At 45.8% G+C, this 25,876-nt stretch overlaps 1 protein-coding gene across 3 annotated transcripts in view; it reads right to left on the reverse strand.

Annotated features, from left to right (window-relative positions):
* The window catches only part of ppfia2 (PTPRF interacting protein alpha 2), an 82,701-nt gene that overhangs the window by 17,631 nt on the left and 39,194 nt on the right, over positions 1-25,876 (reverse strand). For 2 of the 3 annotated variants that reach the window (XM_076153580.1, XM_076153589.1), the window contains exons 2-6: positions 8,157-8,258; positions 6,154-6,318; positions 5,247-5,321; positions 2,175-2,285; positions 386-607 (exon numbers count right to left, since the gene is read on the reverse strand). In XM_076153580.1, coding sequence (XP_076009695.1) covers positions 386-607; positions 2,175-2,285; positions 5,247-5,321; positions 6,154-6,318; positions 8,157-8,258 — 675 coding nt within the window. The remainder of the gene's footprint in view (positions 1-385; positions 608-2,174; positions 2,286-5,246; positions 5,322-6,153; positions 6,319-8,156; positions 8,259-25,876) is intronic. The other variant, XM_076153596.1, reaches the window with a different exon arrangement.

Genomic DNA, 25,876 nt, shown 5'->3' on the forward strand with positions numbered 1-25,876 from the left:
TTGTTAGCAATCAATAACAATTTCAGCTAGTTGGGGTTGGTTTATGTTCATTTTCGGTTCATCACATTGCTATTCATCTCACAAACATGACGCATCTCACACACTGAATAGCCATGATTGGGCTCTTAATTGTCAATTTACGACACAAAACCCTTAAAAGTGGCCGATGTGTGTGTCTTATGTGGCTGCTTCTCTTTAACAAATCATTAAGAAGCAATCGCGAGACGGTTTTTGTGTGTGTGTCCTTGAAAGCTGTGTGTACTGTATATAAAGCCTAGCGGGATTCCCTCTGTGCATTTCAGTGTATGGTAATGAATGTATAGAGAGCTGAGAGCCTTCTTTGATGTCTACACGTTTCCCGCTGTGTGTGTGTGTGTGCTGTAACCTCTTTGATGTCCCTCTGGTACTTGTTGTTCATCTCCTCGGACTTGATGAGGTCCTTGCGGGCCGTCTCCAGCTCCTGCTCCACCTCGGAGACGCGGGACGACAGCGACGACATGCGCTCCTTCATCTGGGCCAGCTCGTAGTTCTGCTTCTCCAGCAGGTCCTGGAGCTCCACCACCTGGCTGGCCTCGTGCGCCGACTCCAGGGAGCCGTTGGACAGACGCTGGGGGACAGACAGGGGGACACGTTGTCAGACATATAGAATACTTGAAAAGAGGAAAGTGAGGCCTGAATGTGCCTGAACAATTCAAAAAGTATGTAAGTGTCCACTAGGAGGCAGATCAGAGCGTGTCAGGGCCCGAAAGAGTTCAACAGTGACAACAAACAAACATAAACAAAATTGATGAAATCAAATCTGCACTCTTCACTTCCTATTCAGATGCCATTCCTTCATTTCTGGGACAGACCTATGTGGGTCCTCGCTCTGCCTGCTGCCTGTGATCAATGCTTCTCCTCTAGCATGGACCGGGAGCCAGTAAATCACGCAGCAGATTTTAATACTGCCACTCTCGTAAAAAGACCAACTTTGAGGTTTGAGTGGGTCGCCTCTGTTTTATTACAAAACGCCCGAACACAGAGGTTATTTTTCTGTGGTTCATAGTCTTGTAACAGGAGTACGTGTTCTTATACTCATTCTGTTATGCTTTAATGTACAAAACAAACACTTGGATTCACTTCGGTACCCCCTCAATGTAGCACTAGAGTGCACAGAGTGGAAACAGGTTGTTTTTCAGTGCAATCCCCTGTTTTTATGACGGATTCGTGTTCCTGCCTCTCTGACCTCTTTCCAACCTGTCACATGGATGAGCCAGGGAGTGTGTGTGTGTGTGTGTGTGTGTGTGTGTAGAGGAGCCTCCCCTGTCACATCTGCAGGTCAGGCATGTCATTCGACAGCACCGTGGCGTGACCCTGTCATTCCCTCTGACCGCGGCGGCGCTGGATAACTGGCCGTAGCTGCGATGAAGTAACGCTTTTCAATCACTTCAACCTGGAGTGTGTGCACACGTAGCACACACATGCCTCCATGTTCACTCCTGTCATCATCAAACACACCCCTCTCACACCCTAAAGCCTCACTCAGCCATCTCTCCAGCAGACGAGTGGAAACACAGCGTCTCCGTTGATCTACCTGGGCGTCCTCGTCTTTACGTCCACGCTGCTGTCTGCATGTTAAAGCCTTTCTTGGCTCTGCTTCTGCCGTTTGTCTCTCACATCAGTTCAGTGCCGTCTTATCTCTCTCGTCGGCGCAGTTCAGTTACATCCCCCCTCTTTCAATTAATAATCACAGTGAGAGATTTGTATTCAGCTATGCAGATCCGCTCGTGCTGCCGCATAATGAGATTTGAGGAGGTCACGGTGAGCTCCTTCACCCGACAGCAGACGTCCTTCAGAATGCCTTCACAGCGCACCGAAGGCACTACACATGTCTTATTAGAAAAACTGAATTATATCAAAGACAAAATCAGAACACCACAGGGAACTCATGATGTGAATTAAAGGTCTAATTTGACGATTAACACCAGTTAATGATTTCATGGCTGATTGGTTGCCAAGATGGTGAAAGACGGCCGTGCCATTGCATCATATTATGTCCATATAACCTGATCACCCACATATCAAAATGTGATCAATATGTGTCCAGTAAGTGCATAATTTACGATGAAAGTTGAGGGTTGTAACGTAGTAAGACATGCCTATCAATCCCATCGAGTTTCCCTTGGCGTGCTCACCTTGCCATGGACCTTCTGCTGAGCGTCGCTGCCTTCCAGTATGTCCTCTCCTCCATCTCCGGATGCCACTTTCCTCTGAATGTGAGCATTCTGCTCGCGTAAGGCCACAATCTGCAGGGCGGCACAAAAGCAGAGCGGTCAGAGCTGCTGAAACACACACAATGTCAGAATTCTTGCATATACGTGGAAACGCACAAAGCGCCACCGACTATTAGGAGAGACGAGGCTTTAACATGCATCTTTGCATATGTTTATGGGGTTTTGCAACAGCAGCAGGGTCAGTAGAGAAGCGGAGCCCTCATGTCATCATATATCCCTCTGATGCAATGTCAGGAAATAACAGCAGGACTCAGCCTGTGTGTGATTTACTGGAGCGAACGTGATCATTACAGTGATTCTGTTGAGCAGCGTCTCACTATACCACCTTAAGCAACTGTCCTGAAGTCTGAATCCTGTCGAAGGGGCGACTGACGACAGCGATAACTGGCATCTTGCTGGGCGGACGGCGTGTGATTATAGCTTTGCTCGTGATGGCAAAGCAGGAAAGATAAATCCAGTCAGTCCTTAGAAGCAGAGTCTCATAAATAACTTCATGCTTTCTAATTCTTTCCAAAACACGAATCTTGTGATGGACAACTACAATTTACAGCCTCCAAAGCAAAAACGCATTAGATTACAGCAAACTGCAACACGAAAAGCTTCCAGAAGACCGTGGAATTCATAAACTCACACATCTGCATCAGCTACCTGCATCCATGAACCTTCAGAAGCCTTTGAGAAGTTCAATCTCTGACTCACGGGGGGAATCTGAAATTAGCATTTATGTCTCTCACGGCGGCAGTTTGCCTTTTATTTAGCTGAGGCACTTCAAAACAACACAGATAAGTGCCGTTAGACTTGGAGGAACGTCTCTGAGCTGCATCTTTGGCGCGTGTGCATGTTATCTCCAATATTTAAACCCTTTGGTGCATCAATGTCACAGTCACTGGAATGTCATGTTTGTTCTTAGAAATCACTGTGCACACACACTGATACAGAAGGAAAGATAGAGTTTTGTGAATCAAACAGCGAGAGAGGGACGTCCAAACCACAGAGCCAAACCATAACTCCGCCCCTGGTCGGCCCTGAAACTTTAAAACAGGATTTCCGATCAATTTTGCGCAACAAAGAGGATGAAAGTTTAGAATTATCGTACTTAAGTTACAGTAAAAAGCAACTCCACTTACGATTTTTATAGCTACTTAGAAATGTGTGAAGCTACATTAGTGCCTCGCGTCGCACTTACGCATAGTTGAGGTCATCCCGCCGTGGAATGGATGGGTTGTCTCATTATCTCTAACATGAGCCTTCAATTGCAGCAATTTTCTCTTCTTCACTGTTGCTTATTGCGTCTCTCTACGTGTCTGTGTCATTATTCTGAAATTGTCTGTAATCTCTCCGGCTCAGACATCAAACCGCTGACATGAAGGCGTGATGAACGACGCTGCAGCTCCAAAATGAGAGAAGAGAAGGGAGACGTTGGCCAGATGCAAACCCAGCTCTTTCTAATTCTTTCTGATGTTGCCGATCCACGTTGATGGACAGGAGGCTGCACGAGTACGCCTTTAAATAATACAGCCTGACGTTTTCTGTTTGTTTCCCTGACACTTGAGCGAGGAGGCGTCAGAAGGGTAGGGGCGAGGGTTTGGGGTTGAAAATGCCTCCACAGTTCTTAAACGTAAAGAAAGAGGCATTCATTCCCTGTGTAGTTTACAGGCGGTCCTGTGGGGTTTCTCTGGCTAAGAATGTGATGGTTTGTTGCAGGATTAGAACAGACAGGAGGGATAAAACCCTTAGATCTTACTTAGTATAGACTAGTCCCAAGGTGGATCTGCACAGGTCCTGTATGGATCATCCAATAGGATCTCATCCAAGTCTCTGCTCAGGAAACCTACCGACAAATCGTACTATACGAGAAATACTATCCGGCGTACGGCTACCAAAGCTACTGAAATTGCGTGAGGTCAAAGGGCGGCGATGTCATCAGGCACCGTCTCCCCGGAGCCTCGGAGGTGTGGACGTTTGCATTCAGCAGAGCCCCATTAACAGCCTCTTCCACTTTGCCTCGGGGTCCCAATCACTCATCTGTGTGCGGCTCAGACGAGGCAAAACAACGCGCTTTGCGGATTTCATGTCCAGTAGGGTGTGTTTGTTTTTACCCTTGGCTCAGCTGTGTGAGAGACATCCTGGACTGTAGCATTTTGACTTTGTCACGTTACTTTTCAACTTTTTGACCCCCGACTCCCTCGTCTCTCTCGCCTGCTGGATCCCCCCGCCGACCAATCATGCATTCTGACCACAAACAGAGCAACCATTTGTCTGCTGTCTGCATCCCCTGTACTCTCATTATCAAACACACAAACACACGCACACACACATATACAGCCAGGCTCTTGTTCCCACCTGCCACCTCTATTTCTGTCTTCTGCCTTCGTTGGCTCTTTCACATTTCCGCTCCGCTCCGCTCTCCTCCCTCCCCCTCCCCCTCTGCTTTTCACTCCATTTTTCACCCCTCCTTCCTTTCCCTCCCCTCTTCGTTTCCTCTGCCTACAAACTTATTTTCTTCTTTTTATATTCTGGGCTCCCGAGTGTGAGACTGGCAGGTCTGACAAGCTGGTGAAGTGTCAGCCCCCAAGGCTTGTTCTCAGCTGGAACTGTACCATCTGTAGTGGCACGGCGACTGGCCTGAGCGTGGAGGTTGAGGTCCAGACCGTGCGCTCCACTGACTCATGTGGACAGAATTCTTTTGTATTCCTTCCGAGTAAAGGAAAATAAATCAGCAGAGGTGTTGTGGTTGGACGGAATGTTACATTTTTTACTGCATTTGTGTATTGGTGCCTCCACCTCCGATTTAAAATTGCATTTTTGATCATCCAGATCTAACCCAGATTCAGATCTAAACCAGATGTCACCGATTAAATGTCTGCCATAACACTCACGTTCATGGTTTTTCTCCATTAAGTTTCATGTATGATTTTTGAAGAGATGACCAAAAATTTCACATCACAACAGTCTGGACAGTTTGGACTTTACCTCCTGGTTGGCTGCTGTGAGCTCCTCCTCTAAGACAGAGACCCTCTCCAGCGACACCCGCAGTCTCTCCCTCACCTGTGAACCAAAGCAAAGCAGTGGCGCGTGAGGATGTGCCTGCAGATGTTCAGGTATTGGATGAACCACCCGTGCAGATTACTGCAAATTCGTGCGGTGCCCATGCCAGGAAAATCGGCTTAATTCCCCACTTTGGCTCCTGTCTACAAGAAAAGGGTTAACACAGCAGAATAATATCCCTACTGTCAGAGAGACACCTTCGCTCTACAGCTTCAAAGCTTTTATCCATTGTTATGAATTTTTTTTTCCACCAGTTGCTGGGAGGAGATTCCCCTCCTCCGCTCCATTCTTCTTCTCTTCTCGGTGCAATTACTCGCCCTGCTGTGGCTGCCCGCTGCTCTGACCGCCCAATAAGGATGTCAGTTCCCGGAGGAGGTTGATCCCGGCTTAGAGGTTAGCAAGGGTCTGATTCAGGACGGCCCGAGGAACGGCCAGATCCCTGAGGCTTTTGACTCGCCGGAGCAGCATGGCGGTGGACAGCCTTTATAAATAATGTCTATTAGAGCAGAGGATGGATGGCTTACAGGAAGGCGGCGGTGTCATGCAGGGGGGCTAAGGTCATCAATCAATACGCTTTGAGGAGGAGGGGAGAAGGCCTGTCAGCACAGTTCAGGGGTAACACTAACAAATAATGTCTATCATAGCAGAAAACACAAGACAGCAGCTGTTGTTCAATCCATCAAATAGAAAATGGAACATTGCGTAATGTGTACAATGATGTGTATAATCCGTGTGTATATATACAGTAAATCAGAGCCCAGTATTGATTGGCTTCTTTCTTCAATTGAGATAAAGGGGAAAACACATGAACATAAGGTTTGGATCATCTCACCTTCTCATCAAGGGCTTTGTGGTGTTCAAACAAGGACTTGAGGGCTTTGAGGACCTCCACCTCGCTGGAGACCCCCGACGGAGACTGCGCCTGCCGCTTGACCACCGTCATCCGGAGCGACCGCTCGTGTCGGGACACCAGGCACTCCAGATGCTCCAACAGAAGCTGTGGGGGGGGGAGAGGAGAGACTGTTGACAACTGCTTTCATTTCTCTTTCTTTCTTCTTGGTGCTGGATCATGGAGCCATTGGAGTGGAGAACCTCACTCTGGCTTGGCAGTAATGGTGACGCCAGGTTTGTCTTCCTCTGCCAATGTTAACCTCACCACCCTCAGCCCCTGAAATTCCTACACTTCTCTAGTCTAAACACTCCCAGTGTAAATGGCACCCAGAACGCTCCAGATGATTATGTGTGTATTTTGTGGTTGACCACTGAAGTTCCCACTGCCATCACTCAGTGGGATAGAGCAGCCATTCATGCTGCATTATTCAGAGAGCTTGACTGAGGTCCTTAACAAACGATACACAATGAACGCATCATAACTGAGAACCACTCCAACGAAAGGATGCACCAAAGTGAACCATGGAACCAAGGTGCCATTCTGATGAACTGAACTGGTTCAATGCAGACACCCTCCTCCTCCTCCTCCTTCTCCTCAGGCCAGACGATGCTGCTGACTGATTTGTGTCGAGAGGAGACCGGGCGTCGCCTCCCCTCTTACCTGTCTGATAAAATTGCCCTTGAGTGCGTGAAAGGGCTGCCAGCAGACTGAGAGCTTCATCAGCGGCCATCCTGTGCCGCCACGCACACACGCCCACATGTCCAAACGCCCACTGCTTAATCAGTCTGGACGTCGACGCTCTGCCCTCTGCTCTTCCTCCAACGCCTTCAGAATACCAACAGGCATCAAACCCCACTCTCACCTTCTATGTCCTGCGCTCTCTCCCTCCATTACTCTTATCAGGCTGCTGCACCAGTTATGATTAGACAATAAAGTAATTTACATGCACGTCATTTGTTTGCTTAGGCGAGACAACTTGCAACCTTAACCTGGAATCTCACTGTTAACTTCACCGTCTGCTCCTCCGGCCTGTAACTGCCTGCACACGCCTCGCAAGATTTAATTATGAACGTTAAAACCTGAACCAGGCTTAATTAAAGTTGGGGGGTAATTGCCCATCAGAGGATTGGAGGCGATAATAAAGTGCGAGAGTGAAAATGAGTCCCCGTTTTCCTGCTCTTCCCTCCCTTGTTTTGTTCCTTCGTGCTCACTGTTCTCTGCCAGAAGAAGAAGAAGAACAAGAAGGGCGAGAAAGTGTGTAAATTCACACTTAATCAGGGAAGGAAACACAGTCTTATCTGTCAAAAGCAGAGTGTGTTTACTCTGGTAAATGCTTTTTTAATCACAGATACAAGGGTTGAGTGATAGGAAATGGAGTTGGCCTGCTGATGTTTTTGGATGTTTTTCAAAATAGCCCTGACACTGCAGGGCATCTTGAGCCATTTGGACTCCAGTTTTTACCGTTGAGCAGCCAACCGTGTGGAGCGAGAGCAAGGGGCGTTAAGGCAGAATATCGGGAGTTAATGAGGTATGTGTGAGCATTGGAAACAGACAGTTCGCATGGTTGCTCCGGTGCGTCTCCAACCTGGAAGCATCAACGCCAGATCGCTTAACATTTCTTCTGACGGCATCTATCAGAGTGAGCAGCAGCGCGTTCGAAGAGCCCTGAAACTTTACGGAAACCCCTGAAAGGAGGAAGGGAGGCATCACACTAAGCATCATTAGCGACGTTATTACCAAGAACTGGCGCTGAAATGTCAGAAACCGTAGCAACGCTCTGGAACCTTCTGGACACCTCGGGGAAGTGTCAGGTTGAATCAGTTGCAGGGTAAGCGGCTGAGGGCAGGCTTCCATGAAAACGCCGCTCGACTTAAGTGTCAAGCGACCAATTAATTTGGCAGTACGAGACAGTGGGAGGATGAGGAGGAGGAGGCGCGTCTCACCCTGGTGTTGTTCCTCTCGGCTTTGAGCTCAGAGATCTCCTCCTCCTTCTCCAGCAGCTGCTCCCGGCAGGCGTTCAGCTCCTTGGTGAGCGCAGCAAACTCCTAAAGGAAGAGGAGAGGAGGAAGGAATGAGTCAGCATCGCACAGACACAGTGACTGAGTTACACCAGAACAGAAACACCAAAACCTGCATTTCTGTGTAAATTGGACTTTAATGACTCAACTCATTGACCTTGAAGAAAGTCTCCATAGTAACTTGAATGATCTTTCTTTCTTTGTACGTTGGGAGATTTGAATGGAATATCAGTAATAAATAATGGCTGAACTGGATCAGATCCTGCTTATCCAGATCCAGTGGTGGTGAGTCTTGTGGCTGTGCTGTCTTCTGTCTCTGTTTCTATCTAGTGGTAAACACAGGACAAGCAGTCTGAATGGTTGTCTATAACCTTTAAATCCTATTAAAAACTTAAAAACTACAATCTGGATCAGTCTGGAAATGTACTATAACACTCCACGACCCAACCTCTCAATAAAGCTTGATAAAAAACATCACACACACACATACACTCAATCACTCACACACACACAGACACACACACACACACACACACACACACACACACACACACTCGCATAACCGCATACACACAGACATGAGCAAATTCCAAAGAATGAAATCCAACCACTAACGATTACTTCATACAAAAACAAGTGAATTATGCCTGAGCTGCAGTTATACACCAATTTCAGCAAGAAGGTTCTGCTGGTCCTCTCCACGATCCACCATTAGCTCCCAGAGGCCCCAAACCCAAATAGCAAAGCGCTGCACAGGAACTTTTTGTTTCCGGGCAAAGACTGTGAGGGATCCTGTGCTGTGCGGCCTGTGACAGTAAGAGTCTAGTAAACAAGCTTGAGATGAGCACAGACAGCCCATCGCTCACAAACCTATTTTCTGTCTCCTCCGTCTCACACAAAGACATCAAGACACACAGAGAGGGAGGGAGAGGGAGAATGCTGCCGATGTGTCACACCCGAGTGACGCCAGAGGTTATATTCCAATTGACGGGCGATGACTTGACACCAGCAGGCTTTGGGGTCTGAAAGTAAGGTTGTGATTCTGTGATGTCAGAGCACACGGTGTGAGTCAGGATCTGCTCACCATCTGCCCTCCAAGTAGACAAGAACAAGAACTTAACACTCAAAGTGTTACAGAGCAATTTGGGGCTTAAGTTGCAACATCCTTGAGTTAAAGTAATTGACTGAAGTGGATAACTGACGGCTGATTTCACAAATTTCCTCTCAGATTGGCAGGACGGTGTCCGAAGTAGTTTCAAAAACAGTAACCATGGTTACCGTGAAATCAAGGCACATTATCTCATCATCTCAACATATGAAACTCTTTGTGATTGCGACTTCATTACTATTATAGCTTGTTATACCCAAGATGAGCTTAATTATATTGCTAGTCTGAGATTCAAACGTGGCTCTGACCGAGTCAATAAATGTAATTAACTGCAGATAAGAAATAAATTGTTTTCCCAGCAAAGTTGTGTTTCAAGTTTTACTTTGGCATTTCCTAGGAACAATTTAGGATGTGACTTTGCTGATAAGAAAATCAATTAAAAGGAGATAAAAGGCCATGTGAGAAAATGGGTTGTGCCTCTTTAACTGAGACAGCACAGCTCAAACATACAGCCTCTGGGTCCAACATCTTCATCTTCATCACTGACCAGTTAACTCTGACAGAACCTCACTGATATTTCACAAAAGTCAACAGGTTAGAGGTCAATCCACAAGGCCAAACGCAAGGACAGCATCTACAGTTAGGGTTAACAGCTAGACCGGCAAGAAGATGGGGTCAACTGTAAAGGCTCCAGCTGTTACCATGGCAACACTGGATGTGAGGGAGGGAAATTGGTGGAGCGGCAAACCAGAAACCGCTACATTTAGAATGAAGCTGTAAAATGTCGACAACGGCCGTAAAGAAAAGTTTGATTTTAATAAGATGATGAAGAAGATGAGATGAACTTACAATGATCCCTGTGGGGAGAGAGTGTGTGTGTGCATATTTACTACACTCACATTACTGTAACTGTATCATTATAGCTTCAGCACACCCGCTCTCCTGTTATTATTTCTGCAGCACAAACAGTCCAATTTCCCCGCGGTGATCATTAAATTTTTTACTTTCTCCCTAAAAACATCTTGGGACCGATCCATAAATGAAGCTCCTCTGTCATTATGGAACGCTGCGCCGCCTCTTCGCCTCGCTGAGTTTTGCCTTTTCCCAAGAACCTGGAGCACCCAGCCCGGGTCAGACGTGCAAACAGAAGCTCATAAATCTGCCTCCGGAGGAACAGAGCTAATCACACACACACACACACACACACACACACACACATAGAGACGCACACACACACAGGGACACACATGTCCTCCTAAGACAAAGCTCCCCTGCAGAGAGCACCACTAGTTTCAATGCTTACGAGACACAGAACCTGGACATGCAAATCAACTGCATGTGTGCTCTGACCGTAGCCGACACACTCCCGGAAATGCAGCGCAGTCAGGAGGTTCAAGATGAGTTGGAGATTTTGCAAACAGATGATCAGATTTACAACATCTCCTCTTTAAATCTTGGAGTTAAAGGAGCGGCTGCGATGTGATTTCCTCCTCCTAAAGGCCACGCTGTCAGTATGTTGAGATATTACAGAGTCCGGCGAAACAACATCTCATATAACATAAACGCTGACCTCCAGAAATTCATTCTTAACTTTACAACTCTGAGATTAATGGACTCTTCTTCCCCAAAGCCCACAGACAGAAGATGTGCTTACAGTGAGAGTTGTGCAATCTCCATGTTCCAACAAATATACATCACAGCAGCATCAACAAGGTGCCTCATGTAGTCACACGTGTCAGTTCCTCACACACTGAATTATTTAACATACATTCACAAAAGCAGAATACAGAACTTCATCTCCGTTCGCAGAGATTTTATTTCGGCCCGTCTGTCAAGGAAAACACACACACATTGTATAAATAAACACACGCATTGTATAAATAATCTGAATAGAGGGATGGAGAGAGAAAAGAGAGAAGGTGCTGAAATGCATCAAGGTGGAAATACGACACGGCGAGTAGAGCCAGAGAGAGAGCGAGAGAGAGCGAGAGAGAGCGAGAGAGAGCGGCGCTGAGAGGATTGCGTGACAGAGCATCTTCCGCCCGTCGCATAAATGGACTTTTATAGCTGCAGTGGTTTTAACCGAGACAAGAAAAGAACACACACACACACACCTGTTGGGACCCCCAGGGATGTTCACAGGAGTAAGAAGAAGAAGACGTTCCCTGACTTACAGTTTGCAATGGTGAACAGGTTTTGATAGCCGAGTCGGACATTGCAACTGAAGAGGACATTCCGCCATCAACACACACACACACCTACACACACACCTACACACACACATTTCTTTCTAAATGCCATCCAAGGTCATTTCACCGGTGGCCATGTTGTGATGCAGAGTTACCGCTCGTAGTTCCTACTCCACTCAAAACAGCTTCGGAAGTGGAAAATTCCACTCGGATGGCTTGATGTTTAGCTCCTAGCACTATTTTACCCATGACCTACTGGACCAGTCAGTAACCCCCTTACTCCACCCCTCCCCACTTACCTCATTACCTGGGCAAAGTGCCTAGCACTGCAATATGTCAGGGAGAGAGTGTGTGTGTGTGTGTGCATGTGTGTGTGGTGCCTGAGTGAGTGTGTGGTGTCTGCTTAGAAGGTGAACTCTAAAATGAAATGGTGGACAAGGCTTCCTGCTGTATAAGAGAAATGTGTGTATGTGTGTGAGTGTGTGTGCCAGCCGAAAACAAAACCAGCAATTTTGCATCACATCTCAGCCTAAACGGATAGGAGGCGGCATGATCACAGCCCTGCAAAATGCCGCCGCCGGCATCTCATCTCCTGCAGCCAAGCCCCAGAAATCGAATCAAAGCGCCACAAATGAGACTGAAAAGCAACTGGAGAGGTTAGGCGTGACCTGCAGAATGACTCCCGACAGATAAATGAGGCGAATTTTGATAAGAAGCTTGGAAACGAAAGCTGTTTGGGAATGCATCCTGACTCCAATTTGGCATTTAGAGAACTCCGGGGGAAAGTACCGGATAACGAGGAACAAACAGGAGCCTCGTCGTTTGAGTTGTTGGTGTTTTTACGATGGTAGAAGTTTCAAGCTCCAGCCCTTTAATATTTGATAAACTGTGTTATATTTACAACTTGAGGGCGGGAGAGCACAGGACGGGAGGAGTCGGTAAATAAATGATGAGACGAATCGGAGTGTTTCATTACCCACCGTTGGGAAAGACAGTATAGGACCACTGCAGGGATTGATTGACATCATTGACTGCCTGATTTCCTAAGGAATTCTTAAGAAAATGCCAAGATCACAGGGCGGTATAAACTTTGAATTGGTTTGATCTCGCTCTATTAGCCAGTGCAGATATAAAGAAATCCATGAAGGACCTTTGCCAGCTTTTGGATTCTTGGCCTTGGTCCTTGCTGACGAGGACGGTCCGGTCACAGAGGCTCCAGATTAGACACAGAGGGGCCCGGAAGGACCTTGAAAAATGTCTGCGGCACAGGAGGGTTCATTTCCTCTGCTTTAAATATTAAAGGAGCTGAGGTGATCTGTGCTGAGCGAGCATCTTCTCGTCCACATGGTGACACGCCGCTGTGCTGATTGTAGGCGACAGGAGTCCTAAGCAGTAGTCTGTCTGTTTTGCAGATTGTTATAACCGAATTAAGGTCAACGTCTAGAAGTGTCCTTTGGATTTTGAGCTTCTTGCCCACCGATTCAAGGTCAAAGTTTGATTCACACATTGACAAATCGGCAAGGTGAAGAATCTCAGCAGCACGCAAAGCTCAATGTAGTGGCATGATGCAACTGAGTAGCGCCAAGGACCAAGGAAGGACGTGCACCATCTCAATCTCCTCTGAGAATCGAGGCATCGCTGCGGCACAGAGCCATATCAGCAAGAGAACGTATGCGCGCACCTATAGGTATGATTACGTCTTCACAACTTCAAAAAGCTGCTCACACCAAAGGCTGCAGTCTGAGAGGACGACTGTAGGACGTCTGGCTAGTATGTTTATGACATTCTCCACACGCATTCTACCTAATAAAGCAGAAGTCCCTGTCAGATTTTATCTCTTTTTCCTTGCCGAGAACTACACAGCCTTAAAAGGAAGCAGCATTAAATCGGACGGCGCTGACCAGAGGTGGATCATTCATGTATAATGAACCTCGCACAACCGGATCATCGTCAATGTAAAAACAAGCCAACTTGATGAATTCTCTACTAATGCTTTGATTTCACTCAGCATGCTGTCCTGTGATTGTTTTTAGATTTGGATGATCGGACGTATATATTTCCACAGCAACAGAGCGCTAAATGAGACCAGATGATGAGACGTGTGTGTGTGTTTCTTGATAAAAATAGACTTTACTAGACAAGGAGCAAAGAGCAGAACGAAGAGGAGATGAGACTTATTTAAGGGAGAGTCTAGCAGACGTATAGATCATGCCAGCAGGAAGAAAATGACAAACACCCTGAAGCTTGTCTAGGCATGTGTATACGCAACACACACATGCACACACACACATCCACACCCACAATCTGGCACTAAAGGTCACAGCAGTGTAGGTGTGTGTGTGTGAAGGGGTGATTTATCGAAACCTTTGGTTGGTGAGCTAAGAGGGGTCGTCTCTTGTGCTGTAAAGGCCCCTTGAGGCCACAACGTAAATCTGAGAGTGGAAATTACAGCCCCGGCAATTTACTACCCTTGACGTGCCTAATAACTAATTCTGATCTCTTTGAACCCCCACGAGAGGCCCGGACCCCCCGCCCCCCACCCACACGCATCACCGCCGGGCATCACCCTCAGCAGCAACAGCCTCCAACCTGAAAGCTGGAGTCAAAACACAGACGTTAACCTTGGACTGTACCGGTGTACCTAATAAACTGGGTAACTAATCATTTTACACACAATGTTAAAAAAACTTCACACACATGCCGCAAACCAACAGAGCGAAAAAACGAATGAACAGACGCAGTCAGTTTGTTCTCTCGTGCCAAGTGTGGAACCGGTGTGGGAGTTCCACCTGGGCTGGTTCTTTGGATTCGTCTGTGTGTGTGTCTTTGTGTCTTTGTGTGTGTGTGCGCAGGGTCAAGACGGAGAAGCAAGCAGCCTCTTCTCAAGATGGATTACATTGTATTCATCAGGGAAATGAGAGTGAGAGCGAGGCTGGCAGAGCAAGTGTTCCTACTCGGATGCATTTCCTCACATTTGACATGTTCGCATCCAGCGTGCGTTACAATGATAAATTGGTGCCACTGCACTGCATGGCGATGCTGTGCCCATATTAAAAAGGTCAGGGAGGGAGGAACTAAGGGTTATTGCCCAATCAGAGTGTTGACGCCCTGTTTTCCTTGCGTAATATTCCGTCACCCAGTTCTCATTTGTGTCTGGCATCCAGCCGGCAATGAAGCTGGGTAATGCTGTGAAACACCCAAACAAGCATGGCCGCAAATGTCAGACCATCCATCATCTGCTACACACTGAGCAGAATGTACCAAAGGGAGACAAACAGTCTTAGTCAGTGGGTTCTCAGGGACGAGGTGGACTCGGTGTCGGTCAGCTAAACCCTGGGTTGACAGGCTGCTATTGCCGTTTACCTTGTCTAGCACGAGTTGACAGGGACGGTTTCACATGGCTGAAGAGCAAATAGAAACAAGTTAAAGCTCTTCTGTACGTTTGTTACGACGTCATGGGGTGTCACGACCCTGTTCCACGCCACAAGAGATGAATCTATCCAGGAGAAAAAGCATAGGGGGACTGAATTTGCACTGTAATGGCAGAGATGAACGAGCAGTGCAGAGATGAAAGCCACGAAACCAAGGATCCGAGCCCAGTATGGCAATTTTAGTCAGGCTGATAACCAGGCAACGGGGCCGCTTGGCGTAGGCGAGATGCCACATTTGGAAAATTCATCAAACAAGTGGTGGGATTTGAAAAGATTACAGCAGGGAGAGACGGGGGAGGGGCCGCAGGCTTTAGAGCATCGATGATTCAATCCCCGTACGTGCAGATAACATCCGACCAACAAACAACAACGGCCTCTGTGGATGAAAGGAGTGCGTTACTTGTTGTTGTAGAGAATTGGTTAGATCAGCAGAGTCCAAAGCTTCGACGAGGAATCTGAAAACAAAGCATAAAACGAACCGCCAAGGGAAACATCAGAGGAGAGCACGTAGGCATACAGCAAGACGCTACCGCAGATCTCAGAGCTTAGACGGCAAGAGGCGATTCCCTCCTGTTCCATCTATTCAAGGGTTTCATCACAGCAGCTGATCTGTGCTCTCGTGACCCCAACACAGAACTCATCCACTGACCTGAACCACAGCTTCACTCCTCTGGAACTAGTGCCAAGAAAAGCATTCTCAAACCCAAAGATCACGCTGGAATTCGATAGAGAAACCTGTAACGGTGCAGAAACATCTCTGTTGATGTGAAAGTGGAGTTTGCCTCTTATGTATACACGTTAACGCTCCTCCATAAACGTTTATCACTGTTTGATGGCACCGACAAGAACGCAGCAAAGCCTGATCGCAAACCTCAACCCATCAAGGAGATCATATAATCTCCAATGGCAAATTTATGATGGTCCATAAAACACTGCATGCAGCGTAGCGTCGCTCTTTAGCCTTGGACACGCTGTTAAAGCTAAATGGCTTGTAAAATATCAAAAGGCGTGAATTAACAATTACACTCAGCTTTTGCATTTCAGACGGCGAGCAGAGGCAGAGATCACAAGTTATTCAAGCACATTTTTTGAGCTATGAAACAGGAATAAAAACACAGTTGACCTGAACTGTCATCTTCTCATCGCCAACTTCAGCTGTCAAAAGGGTCGAGGAAAAACATCGCAGCACATCCGTCGTTTCAACCTTATTTTTGTTGAGGTAGGCCTGGAAAACACTCACTTATGGAACAACTTGAAAATGATGTTGCATCTACTGAATTCTCCAAGTAACGTCTTCACCTGCCTCAAAATCTACCCGTAGGAACCTGCCAAACCAGCTACAGACTAAACTCTACTGCACCCAAATCTAAAATGTCAATGTCAAGCTGAAGTTCCACACTTGAATGGAATGGACAAAAGATCAGAATCAGCATTACAAAATCTCCGTAAATACGATGCGACTGGGGGCTATGGCTCCTGTGAGGTCACGGTTAAAACAGCCCTGATAACCACAAAGGTTCGCCTCCGTCTCCTCGTCCCGTCTGAGCCGGTGGCTTTATCGCTCTCCTCCAGCCCTCTCCCCCGCGCCGCCTTGGCTCACCGGCAGCTCACGAGGTCCCTGCTTGATTTATATGAAGTCCAATGAATATCGCAGCTGCGGACACGAGACGAGATGCTATCTGTGGGCTCTCAATGACTCGGGGTGGCTTGTGAACTGATGCAGATATGGAGCTGCTACCTTTTTCATATCATCATCGCACCCTAACACTATCATGCCACAACAGTGATGGATTTTACAGGTTTACACTGAGGCTACGCTACAAACCAATACACAGGGAGAGATAACTCAATGTATATTCAATCACACATATACAAGTTCTTTTCTTTCTTTTTCTCTCTCTCCGTCTCTGTGGGTGAACACTGAACACTGCTCACATTGAATCAGCGTCCAAGGCCCCGTGAATCTCTGGCATTTTTATAAAAGGTCTGTGGCGTGTCAGAAACAACCGAGCGCCGACCCCGCTTCAGCGCGCACACGCCAATCCAACAGTTTTCCGCTCTTTTGCGTACAAACTATGGTTTCATCCACTGCTGAAATATTCACGCTTGCATTGTTTACAAAACCAGGCAGACCTCGATCTGAGGGCGGGAGAGAGTGTTGAGCCAGGCGGAAATCAAACCATTACACACACACGCACACACTCGAGTGGGCTGGGATGGTGATGTCTGCTGGCAGGGAGGCAGGGGGCCAAGATAAGGAAACATGGCGGCGAACCTGTGAGGTCGGGAAATTGCAACACTAACAACGATCATGCAGCCACGACTATCAGTTGTGTTGAAAATCGATGCATCTACTCGTTAATTACATTGTTGAGTAGTAGTTCTTACTGCAAGAGAAATCAAAATAAATTCACACCGTTTAGGCTTCTTTCTGCACAGGGGGAAAGGATGGGGGGTGCAGCAGCGAGAGTCGGAGCGAGAAAGCAAACACGCCCGTTGAGCAGATGATGCGCTGCAGCTCAGAATGGCAGAACAGACAGAGAAGATTGTCCTTGGTAGGTTAAATGTCCCCCGAGCTCCTCTGGGGTTGAACGGCCAGATGTGCGCTCTGCTCGCTTGCCTGGGTTTTAGCCCCGAAGTCCCTCCGCACGCCGCATCCATCACGCCGTGACACGAAGCTTGCACACAACAGCTCGCCGATTTGTAAACGGCAGCTTCAAATGTTTTTTTTTGTCTCTCCTCAGTCCTTGGTACGCAGTCAAATAAAAGGGTTTGGGTTAAATCCCTGAGAGGAGTTTAAGCAACACAACAACAAGCTATTTTCATACACAAGCTTTCATCTTCATGCGAAAGGTGAGATTCTCTGTGGTTAGATTTAGGTATAACTCATGCTCCAGACAAATACACAGCCCAATACAAGAGCAGAATACAGAGCAGGAGAAGCACTACCGCACCCTCCCAGGGCGCCAAGCAGTGCGAGAGAGGCTCCCCGGTGGCGTCTTAATGTGCCGACGGGGTCACGCCAAGGTTAAAGAAGGACCGATCTGCTGCAGGACGCAATGTCAAGCAAAAAGTACGACAGAGGAACAGCGAGAACACGTCTCAATAATGCATGAAGGGTATAACTATATATCTGCGGACGGGGTCGTCAGAAGATCAGCATCAGACACTTTTACTCTAAAAGCTTTCGTATAAAAAATAGTGGGTCCACCTACAGAACACCAAGAGGAAACTGAATCAAAGTCATCCGGAGTCTAAACTTGTTTTTAACTACAAACTTTGCCTCATGAAAATGTTGACAATTGATACGATTTTCATCGATTTGAGGCCTTATTTGTTTTCTAGATTTCCTCTCTTCAGATTTTTAGATTTTCACAGTCTTTTAAAATATTTGCCTCACAGATTGTATATTGTACTGAAAAGCTTTTCATTTCTGTACTTCATTTATTTAAAGAAGCTACTTTCCTGGAAACTTGGAATATTCATAATCCAATATTGAGGGAAAAATTATTCGGACATCAGAGGGTTAACAGTAAAGTCGGGCTCTACTAAAATCCCCCATAATGCTCCAAAACAACAGAAGGGAAAATCTCCCTTTCATCCTAAAACCTCATTGCTCCTTAATAAGCTCTGTAAAGTCTCCCTGCTCTCACACTTTACAAGAACACATCTGACCTTCTTAATGTAATACAATTATGCAATATTAAATACCTCATTTGGGGCAATTACACGCAGATTAGATTTTGATCATTATTTTCTGGAGTCCTTGATGAAATTAAAGGACAAACACAAGATTTCTACATTGTGAACCGTCCCTGGTGCAGCCCTCCATGGTTGTCTGTGTGATCTGTGTAGATTTCAGAAGGCCAAACATGCGAGCAGGCTAATCCTGGTGCTCTGCCAGTTTGCAGCCTCTGTACCAGTCTGCTCCCTGTGGTTCATGGAGCCGCTGCGTTGCCAAACCAAGACGCACCATGTGGAGCAAAGCCCTGGTGGGAGAACACGTTGCCAGATATGTGTCAGAATTCTCCAGGGTTATTGTGGTCGTCAGATATGTCTCAGAAACCTCCAGAATGCCAACTCTGCCTCAAAGCTCAACAGTTCCTGGGTTGCCAGCTCTGTCTCAAATCGGTAGGGTTACTTATTAAGCACATCGGCACCATAGGTTCAGTTTTGCCAGAAATACAAAATAAGTGTGTTTTACCACAAGCTTTATTCCCAATTTACTTTATCAGAGTCTTATTAAAAAGCTTAGCATTATAAAAGTGCAATGTAAGCATGATTACACGCCATATTGACTCCAGGATAATTCTGTCAAAGTTTGCATATTTGCTTTGTGTCAGCAATTTGCTTCCATCAATTCAATTACTCTAATGAATTCTGCCTGCAGGACATTGACTGAGTTTATGGATCACTCTTACAGACAAATAAAGCTTTCAGATCACTTCAGAAAAAAATGCCTTTGATAATCTTGATCTTGATTTAGTAAACTAATGAGCTAAATTTATTCAACTCAAGTTTTAGTCATTCTTAAAGGGGGTGTGATATGGCTTTGATTTACGCTGGAATATATGAATGTAAATATAAGACTGTAAGATCACAAATCCCAAACCGCTCTCAAAGACTTCTACTTTTACTTTTACTTTGGTCCTTTTATCCCACAAAACAATGACATGAACAAGTCTCACATGGTCAGAAACACCCACAAATAGGGATAGTGACGAGGCCGGCCAATCAGAACGGAGCATCATTTAGTGGATGGGTGAGGCCTTAAAGAGACAGTAGCTAAAATGGCCTAAATTGTTAGAGAATAGACCTATAAATTAGAAATAATGGATGAAAATTATTTGCCAAGAATTTGTGATAAGGCGAGACGAGTCTGGAAATTGAATCCCAAAGTTTGAAGGGGGGGGGGGGTAGGTGAGGAAAAGCATTCAGCTGCAGCTTTACACTGCTTTGTATTTGCTAACACCAAACACATACACACGCACGCACACGCACACGCACACGCACACACACACACACACACACACACACACTATGTCTCTCTGTTTGCTTAATTGACTCAATTTGGATTTGAACCTGTGATCTCGGTTGTGTGCCGCCACTTTGGCATTAAAACATTTTTCCCTTGGGTCTGGTGAGCCTGTTCTTGGGGAAGCAAACAAAAGCCAGAGTGTCTTTATGTAAACAGGATGAGAATAGAAGCTCATGACTCAGGCACTGGGAGGAGAAAACCTTCTCCTCAGCAGCAGAGATGCATCAGTCCACTTAGGTTCAAAGGTAAGTGAAATGCAGCGGGCGTATAGATTTCATGCTTCATATGGGAACATAACATCACCCTAATTCCATATAGAGTGATGTTTGCAGAGGATGAAAGGCTACAAATAACCACCAAATAATTCAACCCTTTCCTTGTATAGAGCAAAGTACAGAGACGATGCTACAACACAAACCACACAAACTCACTCGCAAAGCCACAATGTCAGCAGTGAAAAAAAAGAAGAGCTGCTGTTGATAACCGATGAAGAAAAATCCATTATCGCCAGGACCGACTTTGCAGGAGTATGGATTGACCTTGAGCAATCATATTCCCTTCATCCAGAGAAGTGAAGAGGGTAAGCACATATTCATTCAAAGCAAACACATGCTGGACCACAAATTACACAACCCGTCACTCTGAGAGACTTCAACTCGTTCTCTGCAGACAGATGGCACTGATAAAGTCAAACCTGTCTGCATCCTGGTTATACAGTACAGATATGGTGTCATCTTCCCACAATCCTTTGCTGACTTTTCCTCAACATGCTTGCACCAAGGTTCATTACGGTTCCAATGTTCAACATTGAAGCAAAATACTGGATTCAAAGTGAAGGCCTTGTTCTTCCAACAGACTGACAGCGAAACGTGTCAGATCCTTCCATCCCACTCACTGAAGCTGTGCCAAAAACATCTCAATGTGAAGCCAAGTCTTCCATGTTTGGCCAGGTGTCAGGAATTCAAACAGCAGCAGGAGACGTACAAGCACAACTGCTGCTGTTTCATCAGAACACCTGTGGATATTAATACTGGAGCAGAGAGAGTTAGGAACATTACAATAGTTAGAACATTTCCGATTAACTTTGCTTAATTGACTCTCCTACATAACACGTCTCAGCTGCGTCTCGGTCAGCTTTGGAGTTTTTCCTCAACCTAGCAGCCGAACATCAATCACTGCTCACACTTCATCAAGATCTCCTGTATGTTTGTGTATGCGTATATGTTAACATGTACATATTACAATCCAGAGATGGTGTTTGCATGGTGTTTGCGTCTCCTCAGTCTATGGTATCGGCGTCACTGAGGCACATCTGCAGCCACAGCAGCGTGTCTATGCTAATCAGCCGGCGTGATCTGCTTTGAGCTCGGCTCCGGTCGACAGGGAATCCTAGCCTACAAAAGCTGCTATTTATATCCCTTCCCAAGTTCTGCCTCTGCATGTCCCTTTCATCGCTGCTGCTGTTGGCTTCCCCACACAAAAGTCCTTAATTAAAACCGGGATCTTCGCAGCTAAGCAGCACGAACATACAGTATCACCAGAGCTCAGATTGTGTAATCTGCAAGGACCTCAGAGTAGAGAAGGTTAAAGGGAAGAAAGGAAACTGGAGTGACTTTCATCTTATTGCACGTTTAAAGTCTTCTGCATATATAAATACTCTCTATAGATCTGTATAGCTTTGCCTCTAGGGCTGTTGTACTGTATTTGTTTTTTTTTGCATAATCTTCACTATCTCTGGATTATAATACGACACAAAAGCATCATTATGATTGCAATTGAGATGAATCTAAAATGGATTTGCAGGCAAACGACTTTATGAATATTTTGTGCTCCAGAGATAAGCACTCCGTATATTTGGGATTTCTACAACAAACTGTTACTCCTTGTCTCCTAACGGTGCAGATCAAAGACATTGTTTCATTTGGTGTGAGGCGATTTTTAGTATTTCTTGGTGTCTTTCTTCGACTCAAAGAAGAAGAACCAAAGACACAGAAAGACATACACAATCACAGATGAGAGTAAGTGGTGTTTCCTAATGATGAGGATTCAAGCAACCTCAAGCATCTCCTCAACTCCTCTACATGCTTCTGCACCGTGGCAACACATGTCACCTTGGAAACGGTTGTTCTTCTCTGAGCGTTGTTACCATAGTAAACCATGTGACATTTCACCTTTTGTGTGCTGCAACTGTTTTGTCTTCTTGTGCAGGAGATATAAACAATCAGTCAGTCAGTCATTTGTCAATCGCTCTCCTAGTTAACAGAGGATGGTAACCAGGTAACTACAGTTGCAGTGACAACCTCACAGACTAGTTGGTGATCAAAAGGCCTCTTGGTTGATTTTCCTACAGACATTGTTTCAGATGATTGCTTCTCTTTCTGGATAGAAAGTGAGAGACAGACAAGCAACAACAAACACAGCCATTGTTCTAGATGGCAGCAGGCAAACTGGAGGCGTTGTGTGTCCAGTTTAGCTCCCGCATTAACTCAGAACACAAGTCCCAGCCTCAAGAAGCCTAAGAAACACAGCATTGGGTTCAAAAGCAGCAGCGATCATGAATATGAATTTAAACAGTCCGGTTTGATGAACCTCAATTTCGTCAAAACGCTGACAAACCTACATTGCTCAAATTTGCAAAGAAGTGTCATCACGGTTGCTTATTTTCTGCACTCAAGAATAAATACTTTTCCAGATTTTCTTCTAAACAAATCTCTGCTACAGGCAAAAATATATAGTATGGCCTAGGATGAGTAAGAATGGAAATTTCATCTGGTGCAGAGACGAACAAATCTACATCCTTCTAAACAACAAATCCTGCCCTCAATTATAATGGAAAACAATTCGTTCCACTCTACTGAAGCACTTTTGGGAATGAAAAATAAGCATCAAAATTTGTTTGTTTCCTTGGAAACCTATTTCTTTCCCCCACCCACATGCGGAGTCAAATTTCAAAGACTTCACATTGGAAACTTGCAATTACAACTCGGATGTTGAGAGAGGCATCGGATTCAGATGAATAAAGTAATTACACGGAAGATCAAAGCAATACTTCTCCCACTATTACAGCTACACACATTGTAGGGGACACATTCTAGAATAGTATAACTTGGCAGTCACAGGTAATGCATCTCCCCTTAGTACAAGATGACAGGAAATGCAACTGTGTGCCTGTGTGGATGGTCAGAGTAATGAAGTGTGCAGTTTTATCTACAAGAGAATCTAAAGAGCCTGCTGAATACAACCGTACAAAAACCCCTTGCAAAATTGCAAGAAGTCATTTGCAGTCATTTTCATTTGACTTGATTTGAATGAAGAATGGTTCAACTCAAGGAAGCTCTCAACTTTTATCTGTGCGACCCAAGTCCAGCTTGTGTGTCTTGATGATTGGATTTGATGGCGGTGCGTAAATGGAATCTCATCTCAAGGTGCACATAAACGTTGCAGATGTCCTGTAATAATAATTATTACACCTCACGGCTGTGTTCTTGATCTCGATATATTTGAGAGGCGACACAAAAACAACAGGCTGATGTCAGTGCATCTGTGTGTGTGTTCCCCCAGCAAACATAACAATCTCACACAACCCATAAAACATTATAATTACCAACCGTAATAGCCCTACACGCTACGCAGAAGCTCCCAAAAACTCAAGGACGCCAAAGCGAGCGTGGCTGCCCCGTGTGACATCGTCCAGCATTGGCAGAGCAAAGGTCATGATTAGCTTCAGGGTTTGCACTAAAGCGAAGAAGAGGGAGAGGAAGCTCGATACCATGGAGACGCGGCGGCAAAGTCATGCATCAACTTGATGTTGGGCTCTACGGGGAGGGAGACGATCCTATCGACCGCCGGTTTGTGCTGTGCAGACACTGTATCACACCGCACTGCACACACGCACACACACACACACACACACACACACACACACACACACACACATAAACACACTCCTTTTGGCACCATTTCAGCCTTTACACTTGATTATTAATTCATCTCTGTTGAAAGAATAAACAGTTGTGGCCAACAATGTCAAATCTCGATTCAAATGATGGGGCAAAGGGAATGAAATTCAATGAATCTCATCAATCCTGCTTCAAATCCAGTCGTGGTGCAAGTAATCCTCGTTTTTAGGTACTCACTCTAAGTGTAAAGTAGCTAAGCACTGTACTAGTGTTTCAGTACAAATATAGTATTTCTTGAATATTGAGTGCTAATAGACAGCAGCTCAGAGGTGTGTGTGTGTGTGTCTACATGCCCAGTCACAAAATTCTTATACTTAACATGAACTTGAATTTTTAGTTGAAAAGTTACACATTGCGTGTTTTTCCATTTCCGAACGCATCTCTTATCACCTGCGTGTGTCTCTGTACTTGTTAGATCCTGTCTCACAGTATAGCAAGTACATACAGTATATCTGAAGATTCCTCCATTCAGCCTGTTACTGCAATATGTCACAGGAACCACCTCATCTCTCTACAGTAACGACATATTCCCGTCAGACGTTCCCTGGAATGAGCTGGAGGGTCTGCGATTAATTTGACAGCAACGTAAGAAGTAGTTTAGCGGAGGAAAATAACCGGTGGCACTTCTTCCTTCAGGATAGGGAGCGGGAGCAGTTCATTCATGCAGAACCAAGCCGAGCCTGCAAATCCAATATTCCAACAGCTCTTCCTCGGAAAAGCTGAGGCGTGTTTCGGAAGACAAATCCGCTCAGGCTTCGCTTGAGTTCGCCGAGGTTAGAGGCAGACGAAGGCTGCGAGGCAAACACACGATCTGACTGGTGATAAGCAGAGAGGAGGTCAGAAAGTTTGCACATCTGCATGAGGAGGCAAACTGCAACAAACGGATTTCATCGTCACCAGCGATGACTCACCGATACTCTGTTTTGGAAATCCTGTTCACTACTTCGAATTCAGCTTCAGTGAATTGGTTCTAACCCTGCTGCTTCTTTGTTTTTCGGTCAATTGTGCTGAATGTTGATCCAAACCAGTGTGAGATGAGTCACAGAGGCTTGAACATCATCACGCTGGATCTCACTATCTGGAACATTGTGATTACCGCTCACACGATCAGCGGTTACTCAGGAGAATCTCAAATTCAGCTTAATGTAGCAAAGTAAAAGCACTGCCGAGGACAACTGTAAACACAGGAAGTGAGAAAACATTAAAAGCATATTGATTGCAGCTCAGCTCAGCATAACAAAACAATCAGCATTCAGCGATTCCTGGAAAGCGATGCCCTTTGGCTTAAATATGACGGTCAGATAGATCAATAAAGACAACATGGATGTGCGTCAAGGCTCACGAAGCAGGACTGTCAGGGCAGAGTGACATTTCATGAAATAATGTTGTCACAAACTGCAATATCCAGTGCATTTGAAATGACTGTCAAACACCACCAGCAGCAGACGAAGGAGAAGTACTCAATTTGAGTAAATGCAGACACAGGGACCTCAAAACTGCACTAGAGTAGACTGTAAGTAGGGGTTATGTCATTCAATGTGTGAGCAACAGCAGGAAATACCACGATCTGGTTTCATGGATCGTATCACGTCATAACTTTATTGTACGTACAAATCCTGGAGGCCTTGTTTAAACATTGGAAGGTGTCTTAATTAATGCACACTGTAAGCCAAATTCTGTTATGCATCGACCGGGCTATGAAATTCCATCCCGTTCCTTTCTCGTCTATTGAACTCCTCTCATTAATCAACCTGGGCCACAAAGTATCGATTCTACACTCTGGATTAATGTTTCCTATATGGAGCTGCTCGTTCACATGCCAGGGCCTCGATGTCGTCGCCATCCCTCTATCCCTTCATCCACCTCTGATGTTTGCGGTTTTCTGACGGCGACATGGCGGCACAGCATGGCGTCTCCTCC

The sequence above is a fragment of the Genypterus blacodes genome, unplaced genomic scaffold (assembly GCF_046128005.1).
Source record: "Genypterus blacodes isolate CSIRO-AG114 ecotype Tasmania unplaced genomic scaffold, CSIRO-AGI_Gbla_v1 ptg000007l_1, whole genome shotgun sequence".
In the NCBI taxonomy this organism is placed as follows: Eukaryota; Metazoa; Chordata; class Actinopteri; order Ophidiiformes; family Ophidiidae; genus Genypterus; species Genypterus blacodes.